The 17,270-nt window shown below is 33.7% G+C and overlaps 1 protein-coding gene across 3 annotated transcripts in view; it reads right to left on the bottom strand.

Moving 5' to 3' along the window:
* Window positions 1-17,270, bottom strand: part of PITPNM2_1 (Membrane-associated phosphatidylinositol transfer protein 2) — a 61,773-nt gene that overhangs the window by 20,153 nt on the left and 24,350 nt on the right. For 2 of the 3 annotated variants that reach the window (XM_051213582.1, XM_035730346.2), the window contains exons 13-15: window positions 10,146-10,451; window positions 7,091-7,186; window positions 174-327 (exon numbers count right to left, since the gene is read on the bottom strand). In XM_051213582.1, the coding sequence (XP_051069572.1) occupies window positions 174-327; window positions 7,091-7,186; window positions 10,146-10,451 (556 nt within the window). Of the gene's footprint in view, window positions 1-173; window positions 328-7,090; window positions 7,187-10,131; window positions 10,452-17,270 lie in introns of all 3 variants that reach the window. The other variant, XM_051213583.1, reaches the window with a different exon arrangement.

Here is a 17,270-nt window from a genome sequence, read left to right as displayed (position 1 = left end):
TTTTTTTCCGCTTCACATGATAATCAATTTTTAAAGTCACATAGAAATAGGATACTTTATGAACTTTTTTTTAAGAGAAAAGACATATGAATTAACAACAGCAAACGGTCAATTTGTAAATAATAAAAAATTTTTTTAAAGTTATTTATGAATTTCTAAATGAAATAACCTACCTTTTGATAAATGATAAACCATATTATAAGATGAATTAGTAATTAGCTGATTTGTTTTACTAGATGATACAATAGACGATGTTAATTGATTTTGTTGATAACGATAAGCCAAAATTAAACCAATTGGTGAACCCAACATGAAAAAATTTTGTACCTTTTTAATTCATTTCAAATATGTATTGAATGATTGAAGAAAATTAGGATGAAAACGCATAAACAAAATAAATTGTACAATTAACGTGTAAATAGTATTAACAAGGTTGAAAAAGAAAATAATTCCCTAATACATATGTTTACATTTATGCAATTATTAATGAATTGATGCATTCTAAACAATTTATTGAAATGTTATGAAAAAACATCATATAATATCAATACATGATATTACTCCATTTTATATAACGGAGAACCAAGATATAATTGTGTAAACGTTAATGCTTGACGAGGCAAATAAAACAAAACGTACCTATGTAGCATTAAAGCAGATATGAACATACAAAACAAATCTACAGGCACTACTCAAGTGAATAATATTATACTTAATGATCATGATTTATTGAAAATAATTTTAAGGTTAGAAATATGCAGCAATTACGTTGAGATAATGATAATGGTATGGGTAAACTGGGAATTTTATACAGAACTATTGAATATCTTGTAGATATCTTTCCGTATATTTATTTATTATTTATTTATTTGAACACATATATATTGGTACAGGAGTGCGCCAAATATATAAGCGCCACACAAAACAATGAGAATTTAAGAAGAAAAAAAAGTGAGGAACATAAAAAAATGATAATACTAATAATAAACAATAATGAAGAGATTGGTGTAAGGGAGTGTAGTAATAATCATAGTCATAATGGGGGAACGGAAAGGTACAATCAGAAGAAATCTTTCAGTTAAGGAAGAAACAACCACTTTTTATGAAGAAAGTAAAAGAAGGTTACTGCAGGATCGCCACTGGCTTCTATTCTGAGCCATATCTGATAACGTCTCTAGCCACTATGTCGCACCATCTGTCGGACCCCAGCCAGGGAGTCGTGAAGGTCTAACACAAGCCAGTCTTTTGCAGCTTTCTTTCATACCACGACACCATGTCATACACTGATCACCTCTCCGCTTTTTCCAACCAGTCCCAGAGTCGGCAAATAATGCACGACGTGGAATTCTCTGGGACGACATTCGTAGAACATGTCCAAGCCACCGAAGTCGGTGTTTCAAGATGGTGACACCGATTGGATTATCGTCTCTGCGCCCGAATACACGATGCCGAACCTCTGCATTACTGACATGGTGTTGCCACTGGATGTCAGCAATCCTTCGGAGATCGCGATGATCGAACACAGAGAGTCATCTAACATCCTCAACTCGGAGAGGCCAGGTTTCACAAGCATAGAGTAGAACTGCTCTCACCGACGCGTTGTAGATCCGACCTTTTACAGCCAGACTAACATCACGAAGGCGCCAAAGATGGCCCAGATTGGTATAAGCCGCTCTGGCTTTCACTATACGTGCATTGATCTCATCACTCACGCCACCACCAGCACTTATGCAGCTACCCAGATACACGAACTTCTCGACTACTTCTATCTGCTCACCATCCAGGGTGAGTACAGGATTAGGATCCTGCCAGTCTTGTAGAAGTACTTTGCACTTCGAAGGTGCAAAGCACATACCATGCCTACGGACACTGATTGCCAACTGATTAAGCGCGAATTGCATGTCTTGGGCATTATCGCACAGTAAGACAATATCATCCGCATACTCAAGGTCGAGAAGTCTTTCTCCAGGCAACAGATCCACACCACCATTACTTACATCCATCAGAGCTGTTTCCAGAATGTCGTCGATGGAAAAGTTGAAGAGGAATGGTGAGATTGGGCAACCCTGCCTAACCCCACTGTTCGAATGGAACAATGGAGAAAGGTGGTTGTATCCCCTCACTCTGCCTGAGGTGTTTGTATATAGGGCTTTTAGGATGTTAATAAACTTCTCAGGCACACCCTTCTTCAATAGACAATCCCAGAGAACAGTCCTATCCAACGAATCGAAGGCAGCCCTGATGTCAAGAAACACTACGATTGTTGGCCTTTGATAAGTATGGCGGTGTTCTAACATTTGGCGGAGGGTGAGGATATGATCAATACATCCTCGACCAGAACGAAACCCAGCCTGCTCCTCGCGAGTCAATCTTTCTCGGGTTTTGAACAACCTACGAAGTATGACGGAAGCCAATAGCTTGGACGCAATCGGAAGTAGACTTATCCCCCGATAGTTGTTACAGGAACGACGTGAACCCTTTTAAAGATAGGGACAACTATCGACTCATTCCATGACGTTGATACACTCTCTAGCTCCCACACCTTTGTAAACAACGTCGTCAGTTCCTTAGTCAGAATGTCACCACCATCTTTAAAAAGAGCCGGAGGTAAGTCATCTGGGCCAGGTGATTTGTAGCGCTTCAAGAGTTGGAGTTCCTTGCGGACTTCCGCTTCATTTGGTGGATAAGTCGTCACCTGCCATGGGGGGCAGTACAATCTGATCGATGCTCCCGGAGCAGCAGGCCAGTTGAACTGTCCTTCAAAAATTCTGCCCATCGTCCAAGACGTCGATGGATGTTAGTGATTGGCATCCCGTCATCCTCACAGATTGTTTCGCTCACACCAGACTTCTTGCTGCCAGTGGTTCGGATTAGTTGGAAGAGCTTCCGGTAATTACCAGATGCAGCTGCTGCTTCCAGCTTATTAGCACGCTCCGACCACCAGGCTTCTCGGTCCGTACGCAAGCTTTGCCCAATTTCGCTACGTAACAACCTTCGTTTGTGGTCAAACTCACGGTTACTCGGAGTAGACCGACGGGCTTCAATGAGTTGTAAGGAGCCTGAAGAAACCCAGTGCTTATAAGCGGGACGTTTCGCAAACCCACAATTGACTGTACCCGCCATTTTCATGGCGTCATGCAATTGAAACCAATGCTCATCTATACTTTTCGGTGGAATGGTAGCTAGCCTAGAAGCTAGCTCGGTTGGATACTTACTTGCAACAGAAGTTGCTACCAACTTGCTAACATCAATTCGTTGGTGGCGGTCACTTCGTTGGCCACTGAAAAGTAAGGTCACATTTGCGCAGACCAAGGCGTGGTCACAGTCCAGATAGGTACTCCAAAAGGAGCGGCAGTCTCGTACACAACCACGCCAGCGGTAGCTGATTGCGATGTGATCAATCTGAGTCCAGGCTTGAAATGCAGAGGGAGGACGCCAGGTGGCACATCGGCGATGACTGTGCCGAAAGTTAGTGCTAGCCAGAAACAGGTTGTGGTCTGTGCAGTTGCAGTAGACGGTCCCCGTCCCCGTTATCTGTCCTGAGACCAACAAGTCCCCATGGGCCACGTAAACGACTCTCTTCTGTGCCTAGATGCCCGACCTGAGCATTCAAGTCTCCGGCTAGTACTACAATATCTATCGAACGCACTTTCTGGAGAAGAACAGATAATTGGTGGTAAAACTCATCCTTGATTGCATCCGGGCTGCAATCTGTCGGAGCATAGGCGGAGATGACGAAAATACATCGTTTCTCACGCCGATTTCTCCTCACTTTGATGGAACTCTTTAATCTAACAGCACATAACCGACTATTAATGTGGATCCAATCGATTAGTGCTGCCTCAGCTCTAGCGCTTAGTGCAACACCAACGCCAGCAAGACCAGACGAAGATGCCACAGGGTCCCCGGATAAGCGCACGTAAAACAAGCTTTTTGAAGCGACAGATGGAGATCGAATTTGTAGTACTTCGCCAGAGTCATGAATACGGGTCTCGGATAGACAACAAACGTCGATAGTAAGACTTTCCAAAGATATAGCCAGCCCTATCTGTTGTCCGACCTGCATAAATGTGCGAACGTTGAAGGCAGCCAGTTTAAATGGTACACATGGCTTCAGAAAAACTGCTTCAGTCCTCGTATTCGGTGGTGACATACAATTTTCAACCGGACAGTGACTCGGGAACGTTTAGATAGGCTCGATTTCCACCATAGACGAGCTGCTGTATAAGTCGAAAAAAATAAGTATAGATAGAGTAGGAATAAAAGAGGGTGAATAATGATGTAGTAAATAATAATAATAATAATAATAATAATAATAATAATAATAATAATAATAATAATAATAATAATAATAATAATAATAGCAATAATAATATTTGAATCATTTGATTGTTCGTCGAAGCAAGAGAATTAGTTTCCATGATCATAGACAGTTCAGTTCATTAATTGTGTGTGGGCTGTGATACTGCCCGGGTGCCCAAACCGAAGCAGGTGGTTTTCTTAGGGGGCCACACCCCGAGCCTTTGACCTAATGGTCTAACCCATAAGGCAGTGGAGCATCGTGAGGAGATGCAGTCCCATGGTAGCCGGTGAACAACGATTGGTTCATACGCCATTTGTTCCCGCAGGATACTGGAGCCCATGTGCACCATTGATTTGGAATCCGGTTAAAGCGCCGGACATTCGCTTTTCGTCCTCTCATTTTCGTAAACAACAGTAATGCTACGAGAAGAAAATGAGTAGGACTTCCTTGGCAGAGGCTGTATACGCGTTGCCGTGTGAGAGTATTTCGAGAGGGAGGGCGAACCCACCCCGCTCTCGGCCATACCAGGGCATTTGGTGGCGAAGTAATATCGTGTGAAATATCACGTAAAACCATGTAGTAGTGAGCACTCTCGAACCAAACTGAAATAAACCCCAAGATCTTCAAATATTATGGTAAGTAAGGTATATTCAGACTAGATAGTTGTGCGTGTACACAGCTGAAGATATCTAAGGTAGGACAAAACAGCAGTATGTTGATATTCAATAGTTTTTCGAATCATTCTAATTCATAACGAAATCTTCACCCTACATAACATAGAACATGATAGTAACTGGTTTCTTCTTCATGCATTCTGACTTTTAACTACATAAGAAATTATTTCCTCAAATTAAATATAAATTTAAGCATAGTAATTTCAAATGTATTTCAAGTAAAAATCAGATAAAATAAAAATAATAATAAACTGTTTAGCCAAGATTTTTTGAAAACAATGTCAGTTTTTATGATCTACCTAGAAGTTATCATTTCAACATTCGCATATACATGAACATACGATTAGAGTTAAATACTACTGTTAATGATCAACACATGTTAATAGGCTGTCCTCATAAAGACTATAATATGAAAATTCAATGCATTTTGGTGATTTACAATTTTAGTGTATGTCACTACTTTCCATTCTATAAACAATAAATAAATAATCATGAATTTCAATATCCATATTAACATTAAAAATATCAATACAATATCGAACAGAGCCTGGCAGATTTAGGTCAACAAGTAATTAAAACAAACCCTAAAATTAAATAACGTGGTTATCGGTTAACTAACAACATTAAAACAGAAAATTAACCAAGGGAACTGCAAAGACGTTGAATGTAAACAGTTCAACTAAATCACTCAACATACGTTAATATATTTAGATATGCATCATACTGATTATCTGAGAGCTAAAAATACTAACTGGATGTTTATACAAAAGACAGGTAATCTGAGATTTCAACCTAAAACTTAGTAGTTGAAAATCGAGTGCCTCAACCTCTAAGCTAACAGTTTGCAGAAAAACAATCCAGATTATTTTCGCTTGTTTTACGTTATATGACAAACATTATAAAATGTTTAAAAAACAAATGTACGATAAAATCTGTAAGTCATAAGACATGTATTGAGATAAAAAAGATTTCCAAGTGCATCACGAATACAATAAATTACTATTTTACAGTTTAAGTTTAAAAAATAATACTCTGTTTCTTTAGAATATCTTAAATTTGACTGGGAACATATTTTCATTAAACATTTACACCATTAACTTTTGAAAATGATATCCAGAAGCTAAATTCAGGTTGAATGGATAAACTGCGTGACTGTACATTCTAGTACTTCGTGGACAAATGTACAGTATATATCTTTATAAAATCTTGCTTATAAAAGATGCAACTACTATACAAACAATATTGACATTAGGCAGGAAGTTCCATAAAAACAAAAATATAACAATGTGGCTATCATCAATTTTGAATTATATACGATAACAACATTAATTATTATTTATGGCTTTTGATAGCTGGAATTCACGAAACCAGAAGAAATTCATAATTCGCCATTTAAATGAAACAAATAGAAAGAACTGTTAAAAGAATTTTCAAAACTTTAACTACGCATTACCTGGTTTGTAGAGAGTATTCCATTTTTATAATACACACAAACATTAAGGTCAACAAATATTAACTGTGTATATTACAATTATTTTGTGTAAACGCAGAACTTACACAATTCAAAATAAAAGATCGTTGAATAAGTTAATCAAACAATACGATTATAATTATCACTTCTGTTTATAAACAACACAAGTAAAATTGATCATCACACACTCTTTATCTTCCCTTAAACCGTGAGATTAAAATCACTTTACAACTTTCTAAGAATCAATGCTTTCTCCCCGTATCATATTTTTATATACAACCTTTTTTTAAATAAATTACTACCACTGAAGTAACTGCTTCTATGAATTTGGTGTTTATCTTGTTGTGTTAGTGAGGTATGGCAACTTGAACCGATGAATAAATGTGCTTGGTTCTACGTTGTAGATGACTAGAAAAACGTTTCAATTGAAAATTTTAAATAACTTTGAAATGCTTCGTAAATTCGATAAAAGAAATTTTAATAGAATCAAAACAAAAACCACATGATATTCCATTTTTCTAATAAATTGTCTAATGTCAATAACTGTAAAGATCAAATTGCTATTATAAGTTGATTGATTGATGAAGATAAGAATAGTCAAAAGGCAAGTTTACTAACAATGAAAAAGTAATAACAACATACTTGAAAGTCTAAAGAAGACATTCGACTATGTGATTTAGATTCTTCATTTTCAAGGTTGGACAATTCAACGTTTCCTAGACTAGTATTTGATTCAGGCTATAGAAATATATAGAAGAAAACACAATTACAAGTGAACTACATACTGTCAACCGAGAAATACAGTTCAGTTTAAATTAATTATTCATTTACTTGGTTACAATACCAGTTATGAGAAACCTGACCAAATTACTGGGATGTATTTTGGTTTGTAGAATACAGTAGTATGTGAAATATACAAGAAATTTCAGCATTAGTTCGTTTTTGTATTAGTTCTTTAAACCTTCTTATTGATGTTTAGAACTGCAATTGACCAGTCTCTTATTGGCATATGTGCATCCTGTGCGGATTGCCTCGATATTGTCTCAAGTCACAAGCATTATAAGAGATGGATGGTGGCTAACAGTGGAATCAAAGACGTGCGTTTCATTTTGTTTGCCACTCGTCAGCTGGATGTACCTGCAACCCAGAGTTGACCTTCACTCCTGAACTAGAACCCAGTACCTTATGCTTCAAACGACATCGTGTTATCAATTTAGCTACTGAGTCCAGATAGCCGTCCTGGATTCCACTGCTGGCTACTATATATCTCTGGTTATAATTGCAGTATTATGTTATAAAACTAAAAATACATTTACTACACAAGCATGCAACTACATGATATGACTGTTCATTTCAGACTCGCGTAATATGAACGGATAATATACAAATGTCAACCTAAAGGAACTCCTACTGAAACATACTTCTCATATGCAACTTAATTTTATCAACGAAATTCACAAAAGGACGGAAATACAATGAGGTTACTGTTGAAGCCATATCAGTCAGTTACAATGTATAGAAAATTGATCTCAGTTCAAAAATTATTCATAAATATGACAAACTATGATATATGGAAATTAATGCTGGAGAAGGAATCGAAATCGTCCATTTCGCTTCTCAGCATGCTTTTGACCATACACATTGATGGATCTCAAAAATATGGATATTCTAGACGAATCCCTATCGAGAAAATGACGAATCTTTTTCACATTTAACTTTATCCAAAAAGGTTATTTGGAGAACGCAATCAGTTGAAGAGATAAGTATTTCAAGGAAACGTCTACTGAAAACAACCGTAGCTATTTCATTGATAAGAATATAGTGTCTACAGAGTGCACAACTAATAGTACGTAGTTTGGATCATTTTTTATAGGAGTTCTTACATTGAAAGAGAATAAGTAACAGACCTATTTACTGAATGCTACGAAAATGCTTTTCATTACTACCCACCATTAACATGGAAAACATTAAATTTAAACATGTATACAACAGTAAATTTCAGCCTGCTTTTTCAAGAGTCAGACAAGAAGTAGAAGAATATTTTCCCTTGACCATCCAACTGAATAGAACTATTCAATTAAACCTAATGCTCTTGGAGTTTAGATTGTTTTTTAATAGACATTTCTCGAAGTCCTTCAAAAACTTTATTTCTCACTCTTGAAAATATAAATAATTGGTAATTTATGATATAATGAGTGGGCAGTGAATAGAGATAAAATGTCATAGAATTCCGTCTTCACTCAGGCGTGAACTTGTTTTTATTAGATAGCACTCCTTTCTTATATTATTTCGTTTAGCTCCCTTTGACTTTATCGACTTTGAAATTTCGAATGGTTGTTTCACCAGTAACATACATTTTTAATATAGACAAAAAAGAAATAACGTAATCGCTTATTTACAATAAAAAAACGAATTTTGCATCCAATTTTTGAATAGCATACAACTTGAGAACATTTTCAGAGAAAATTACTAAATCCCCTTTTGATAAAGCTTCTATTTTTAAACACTGATAAAACTTCATATTTGTGTAACAATGTACAGATTGAAAGATGTTCTTCAAAAATAAACTTCATAGCTAAATTCTTAACGTGCTTGCATGCAGGAATATGAAACAAATAAATTTAGAACTAAAAAAAGTTAGTGAAGTGTTTGAACATTGAACCTAATAGTTAAGAATCGAGTACAGAGATTACAGAATTGATACTTTTAACAAGTATGCACTACGTATTGGAAAAGTATCATCAAATTACGTGCATATTGATTGATATAGAAAACCGGTCTCTATATAAAATTTTTAAATTAACCAATAATATAAAAATAGAAATATTTAAGTTTATATATAAAAACTATCAAGAATGAATATATGTTTAAATAGGTTCTTAAAAATTGTTCAATTTGAAAATCACTATCACCATCAACAGGGTTTAGTCGGAAAACCATTATTAACCAAGAAACACTACAGAACTGTTTCACTTAAATCAACCATAACTTTCCAATGGGCGAACACGACACCATTAAGTATCAAAACAAGAATAACCAGGTTACAGACCGAGTACTGCATCATAGGATCACTTGAGTACATGCATTCAAAAGCCGACGCTTTTAGAATTTCAGTCGATTTACAGTACGACACGATCATCATCCAATGTTATAAACTTTCTAAAACCGTTTAACATTAGCCAGTGTGTAACAATTAGTCACCTTTCATTGATTATTTGTTACCTCATTTACCTCAAAAGCGATTTGCGCGATAAGCCCAGATCCAATTCTTATAATCTGTGTATTTCCATTTTCATTAATTGTTACACAATCCATTTGATTGATTTTCAAGCCTTGAGTTATTTCCGTATTATGCCATTTAACAAGTATGTCATTTTAGCTACTGAAAGTCATCATTGTCGATTTTCCAATATTATATTATCTTTTAAAATGAACTAATCTGTACAAAAAATCATGAGAAAATTAACGAAATACGATGATCTCACATGATATTCTGTTTCAATTGTCGGTTATTCCCACTTGATTCAAATTCGATAAAGGAACTAATCCCATGAAGATAAAAGGATCATCAAACCATACACATGTACGAAAGATGACCATGTCTATCGTTAAAAACAAAAAGCCGGTGTATTTATGAGAAAATACCCCACTATTTCTGAATTACCTATTTGAACAATACTCACCTAGAAAAACTTACTGGGCATAAAGTGACTTCACTGGGGCTGTTTATTAAAGTTGGGGTTTTGATTTGTTTATCCAACTGTATTAAACTATGAATACCAAATTGTTTACGACGCATTAATCCAATATCTGTCACACTTGTATCATTATTATTCGATACTGACTCATGATTAGTAGAAGGTTTTGTTAAAAGATCATGAGCCAAAATTGAACCAACACTGTCAGCTACTATACAAACTTTGCCAGAAAAGTGAATTCCTTCAGGAGAACGTAAAAACTCAGCATAATGAGTGTTCAAATTAAATGCTAATTGTTCCAACATCTGTAGAAAATATATTTAATAGTTGAAAAATATATATAATGTGCTTACAATTTTATGCATATATAAAAGTTTTATTTAAATACAAATAGGAAAACCAAACGGAAAAACATCCGCATTTCTAGATAGCGGTACGAACTGATCAATAAGAAATTAACTGGTAAAAAATCAATATTATAGTAGAAGAATAAATGAGCGAAATGTACAGGTATTAAATTCAGCATTATATATAAAATGAGCAAATCTACAATTTCTTTGGACTGTAACTTCATGGTCTAGACTATCTGTTCAATACTATCTATTGTTGCTTAGTTTTTAAATATTAGTCAATTTTCTATTCCAAATAGTTAGTTTACAGAACAATAACATCTAGTTTATACATCTTATAAAATTAAAACAAACTAGGAATTGCTAAGTTTGAAATTACGCTCTGGTAAAGTATTTTCATACTAGCGCAAAACGACTGTTCAGTGATTTTCGCTTCTCAATAGATGATAAACAAAAATCGGTCCAAGGTGTAGTGTTTCTTAGCGCAAATTCAGTACTGTTAAAACCTTCCACTTCAAAATGTTTACACTTAATAAGTTAGAACCCATTCACGAAACCGACGACAAATACTATATATATATATATATATATATATATATATATATATATATATATATCAGTGGTTGAGTACAATTGTTAGAACGTTACAAGATATCATGGAGTTCTTAAATAGGACAAAACAAACTTCCAGTCCTCCTTGATTTTCAATTGGTCAAACTTCCGCCAAGCTATCCAAATCTCCTATCAACCACTTGATTAATAACACTGGTAAATTTAGTTGCAGAAATATGTTTATATTGAATATAAAATTTGGCAAATAAACTAGTAGTTTTTTTCATGTAAATCTACATATACATATGGATTTTTACATCAATTTGCCAAAATACATAACAGCTTGCTAGAATGTATTACGAAGTGACAATTACTTCATGGTTACTTTTCTGCTCTTCAGTAGTTTGTATATTTTTTGTACCCTGATAAACTTTTGTTTTGAATTAATACTGACTGAAGAGTTGAGAGAGTAACAAAAATCTAGAAGCGACAGACAACCATTTCAGTTTGATTTACATGTAATCAAAAGATAAATCAGGATAGTCTACATTCATTACTACTGAAAAATTATATAATATATTTCAGTCACAAAAAAAATTAATTGAAACGGAATGGCAAAAAGTATTCTTTCCTGATGGTGAATTTCCTTTAATGTTCAACATTTTCTATATATTATGTGTTTAGTACCTAGACATATTATTGACGTCTTGATAACACTAAGAAATATACGTAATTTTACATTCCGTAATCAGTAAGAGGTATCAACATAAACATAGGTCATAGAGTTTCTCTCCCGCGTTTACCAACTTTTCAAGGCAGAAAGTTAAGTGATAATGATACCGTACAAAAATGAAGACAGTGTCCTCAACACTGAACACACATTATGTAAAAAGAATAAAATAACACAGTAAAACTGTCGAAGGATGAAGGGATTGAACGTATAAAAAAGAATTGTACAGAAAGTAAATAAACTTATTATTTCAGTTGAAATGATAAAAAGACGTACGTAAATGTTCTGTTTTAATATACCATACGTTAGAGTTATATTTCAATGTAAGGCAGTACACCAATTACATTGTCAACAATCCGGTCATATCGATAATCAGTTACATAGTATGCTCAGAATTACAGAATTATATGTGGTTGGATTGTATCTTTACCGTATTGTGATAATAGTTTGGTGGTTTCACCAATACTTACTAACACTATCCAAAGTTCTTGGTCTTATAAATTTACCGAAGCCGTGGCATCAATCCATTCAGATATAGGCTACTGGACCGAGCTGTGTAGGTAAATCAAAACTGCTAGATCCTCTAGACTGTCGTTACTAATGGTTGAAGACTTTAGGTAACACGGCTCATAATCGCTTGGAGTGATACAGGTGTATTCACTAGTTATCTTCCCTCAGATCATTAGTTCAAAACTATCTTAGAATTTTTATTCCGCAAATTAATACTTCTCAAATCACGTGATTTATATCTAATATATTCAATAACCACTGAAACTGTTACTAATTCTATCACTTTGACATTTTTCTTAATTTCATCTCGTTATTGTTATCTGCATATGTGTTTATGTTGCTTATAAAACACACAATCGCATTCACAAATTGGTTGACAAATATGGGGAATATGTAACATGAAAACACGGAAAAATGAACGACACAACGTTGACAAAAAACTTAAACAGTATATCGAGTAGCTAACAGGTAGTAACTTATGGTTATTTGTAATTTTATTTAGTATCTGATTTAAAAAAACCTTTTTGTTAACCGACTGAAGCTCAATTAAGTAGGTTGATAAACAAATACATAATATCGGAATTTTTTAACTTTGCATCAACAAGAATTCCTTGATATGAATCAATACAATTCAAAGTTATACAGGTCAACCTAGAATAAAGCTCATTCTCCATTCACAGGCTTAAATAAGTTCAAGGTCAATACAACTATTTGCCATCATTCTTTTAATTCCATACCTTAACACGGTTGATAAAACCATTCATATTGTAATACAAGAAGTACTCGCAATTAATGAGTCCTGGGTTCGAATCTCGCGGGGTGGGATAGTGGATGCGCACTGCTCAGTCCCACACTAGGAAGAAACGGCCGTTCAGTGCTTCCAGGTTTTTCATGGTGGTCTCGCTTCAAATGATTCATGAACTCAAGTATTAAACTAATGACTAGTTCTTTTCGATAATAACTCTTTACTGTTACATTAAATCAAAAATAATATGAATAAATGATAGCTATTGGTACTGATAGAATTATCCACCGTATCTGTCATTTTCTCTATGATGATGTTATACACATACATACACGGACAAAGAGAAAAAGGTTCTACTTTCTATTCTATCAAACAAAATATAATTTTCTCTCAGCAACACTATAAATCAATAACAGTAGATCAAATTAAAGATGAATAAAAGAAAAACCAATTTTTTTTCAAAAGAAAAAAACTAAAGAGTCTATAATATATGAAACAAAGGGGTAAACATAAACTGTATTTTTTTTTATTATTTTTGAGTCAATTAAATGCTTTTTGGTAAGTTAAGTCATCTGATTAAATCGATAATATAAACGGTGATTTTTCAAAATCAACTAAAACACGCTGAGAAAAAAATTTTTTATAATCCTAAAAAGTTAGTTTTTTTTTAATGTTAAAAATATCGCTTTAAAACATATGATAAATTGAAATAGAACATTTGCATGCGTTTTTTATCATTTCCATTGAACTAATAATCTTACTTCATTTTTGTACAATTTATTGGTATATGTTAAATTCCTTTGTTATTTGACGGTTTTATTTTGTTGCTATAGTTCAATCTTTTTACGTAAGGTGTATTAGGTCTGTAAATGTTTAATTGGTGAGATTATAATTTATGGGCGACCTTTGAGTGATGCTAAAGTGACCTTGAGAATGTCCACCTACTAACTGGGACTAAATGAGGGCTATAAATCAGTGTGAAGAATTAGGATTGTGATTTATAGTTGATGGTTAAAGTTAGGAATTCGATTTATGGTTTATATCGCAAACTGACATTAGCTATTTAGTCAAATGGGTGGATGAATTTCGCGCCAATATTTAAAACCTGATACCCAACTGCGTCACAAGACAACCCCTCACATGGAATCATCAAGGCCAAAGGAAAACAAGAAGACCAAAGAACACATTACGCCGGGAAATGGAGATAGACATGAGAAAAATGAACAAGAATTGGATGGAACTAGAAAAGAAGGCCCAGGACAGAGTGGATTGGAGAATGCTGGTCGGCGGCCTATGTTCCATGAGGAGTATCAGGCGTAAGTAAGTAATACTAAATCTGATTGGCTCGTCCATAAATTATAGTCCAGCCGTTTAATTTTATTTATTCATTTCATAGACATAAATTTTTGTTCAAGACTAATTTAATAATTTAAATACAAGTTATTAGACATAAATAGAACGTCACCTTTATTCTAGATCTTAATTACTAGTGGTTACTATCTACATTGTTAACCAACTGGTAAAAACTTTGATTGTATCAAGACATGCATTCAAGGATGTTATACGTTCAAAAAAGACAGAATGATTAATTCAGTCTTGAAAATAAACATGATAAGGGATTAAGAATGATTACAAATAGTGAAGTAAAGATTTAGGTTAGTACTAAGGCAGATCAATAATTATATAAATAAACAGAGAACTTACAGGGAAAAAATGACTTAAAATAATATAGCAATATTCGATTGAATAGTTGGCTAACATAAGCGATACAGTATAAGACTCATTTGTTAACACAGTTACTAATGCCCGAAAATTTGCCTAACCAAAATCTAATCAAACATCTGAAGTGTTTTATAGACTAATACCAGAGTGAAAAGTAAAGATGGAAAGAATCTCAACAATACCAAGTAATAATAATGTGTTTTACACCAATTAGTTGTCGAAAATAATCAAATAAGCATGTTGGACATACAGTCCATCCTTATAAAGTGTTGCAGAAATTGTTAAGTGGTTAGAGGCAGTTGACAGTATACCCTTGGCCTGGGGTTTCGTGATAGTTAATACTCATTAGCAAAGCGTACCTGTTAGCTTTGAGAACTGGTGCTTCTTGTGGGATTTCAATGTTGTCGACTAACTTCAACCACCTAACATTTGAACATAGTACAGGCGATGTTGTGTCACTTAGACTAGTGGCAGCTGCAGCTTGGTCATTAAAACTTAATCAGCATTAAAAGATTAAATTAAAATGACACTGATCACTACTCCTCAGTAATGAATCAATTGTACATTCAATATCTACAATAAGATCGGAATCTTTTCTATTTTACCATCAATAAAAGCAGACAGTGTACAAGAAGTGTTAATTTAATTTCTGAACAATTTGAATAGAAATTAAGTCGTTTCAATTGTAAACATTTAAATAATCATAAACAAAATTTCACAATGGAAACAATCTGTACAAATATTATTTGTATTTGTGTGTGTGCATAATTTAAACAAGGTTTTCACTTAAGAAACAGATAACAGAAGGTTTATAAAAATATTCAGCAATTTACATTTATTCTATTGTATCACAATTTCATGTACATTTTATACTGCCATTATCATTTGAAATTTAACTTAAGTAAATCAGCGCACGAAATATCTTAGGTAGTGATTAAAACAATGAACATATATATTTACATGTATATAATACATGAAAAATATGCGAAAAATTAAAAAGAAAAAAGAACCAAACAATAAACCAATGGTTTCATCATAATGGTCAGACGTAAGAAACGGAAAAAAAACATCAGAAACTAAAGAAGAAAGAAAAAACAGAATTTTTATCGGATGTAATAAGTAATGTTATGAAAATTTACAACCTTTGAAATGCTAATTTAATTTTTATAACACAATAGTATTTGACCATCAATGTTTATCTGTCTTCTTATGAAATTTAATTTAACAATACAAATGCATAAAACAACTGAATGATACTTGCTAAATAATGCTGTTATCAATATAGACAGATGAAAAGGTGAACAATGTAGATAACGAGTGAACATGTAAGATTTATTACCAATAGTAATTTTACTTACATATTATTTAGTAAAGGCAGGAACAATAACAATGAGCAAGTAGTTAACGTCAAATACTGTGCAACTTACTATTCCACTGTGGATAAGTTAGACTAAATGATTGTAAGTACACAGTACAGACCTATAGAAATTTGATCATTAATAATTTCAACCCATCAATTAAACAAAAAGTCGGTCTGTCAGAAAAGATATAGGACGTGGCACGAATATGATTACAGTTTCAAAGTAGGGCAGATAAATGATTGTATTAATAAACAGAGAACTTACAGGAAAAAAATGACTTAAAATAATATAGCAATATTCGATTGAATAGTTAGCTAACATAAGCGATTGGAATTGCTTGAGGTAATATTGATGTACAGGGGCGAAAGTAATCAGAATAAACTAACGTATAAAAATAAAGGTTATTGATCTAAACTGTGTGGTGAATTTGGCATATCCTGCATGAAGTCAGTCAGATAACAGAAAAAAACAGTTTATATTTGCATTGCACTAGATTCTTCTATCATCTCGTCCTCATCACATCATTTTAATCCTATATTCTAAATACTTGCTTTCTTACGTTTGTATGTTTACAAAGTGAAGCCAATTAAATTGACATAATATCCTGTTGGGCTTCATCTTATATCAGCGGATTATTGTTTTTTCTTCTTCAATTATTCAATCAAGTTAGAAACAATTTTTCAATAATGTGTATCAATTTATTTAGCCGTCTGAATAATTTTGATTACTGTTAGCATTATATTGGATGAATAGTCTGAATTTTACTAATAACAACAAACGCAACTTGAAATTGTAAATATTCCTAATGATTGATACACATCAGTGAAGAAAGCATTTCGTACGAAATGAGCGCTAAATTACAAATCATATAAAATGGAGTTAAGTACCACCTCATCGGTTTTACAATAAAAAAATATTCAAACATAATCGTGGGATAGTTTCAACCAGGCTATTCACGCTAGAATTTTGATCTTATTTCCAAAATTATTTCTCTCTTATAAAGTTAAACATATGACAGAAGATAACAACTATGTACATAATATGAAAGTAGAGCTTTGTGGGGTTGACGTTTAGCATAGAAAAAAAACAAATAATAGGTTTGTTACATAATAGAAACTGGAAAACGATGTAACATGAATTCGTATGAGCCGATT

The sequence above is a fragment of the Schistosoma haematobium genome, chromosome 3 (assembly GCF_000699445.3).
Source record: "Schistosoma haematobium chromosome 3, whole genome shotgun sequence".
Classification (NCBI taxonomy): domain Eukaryota; kingdom Metazoa; phylum Platyhelminthes; class Trematoda; order Strigeidida; family Schistosomatidae; genus Schistosoma; species Schistosoma haematobium.
This window is presented reverse-complemented; position numbering and strand designations above follow the sequence as displayed.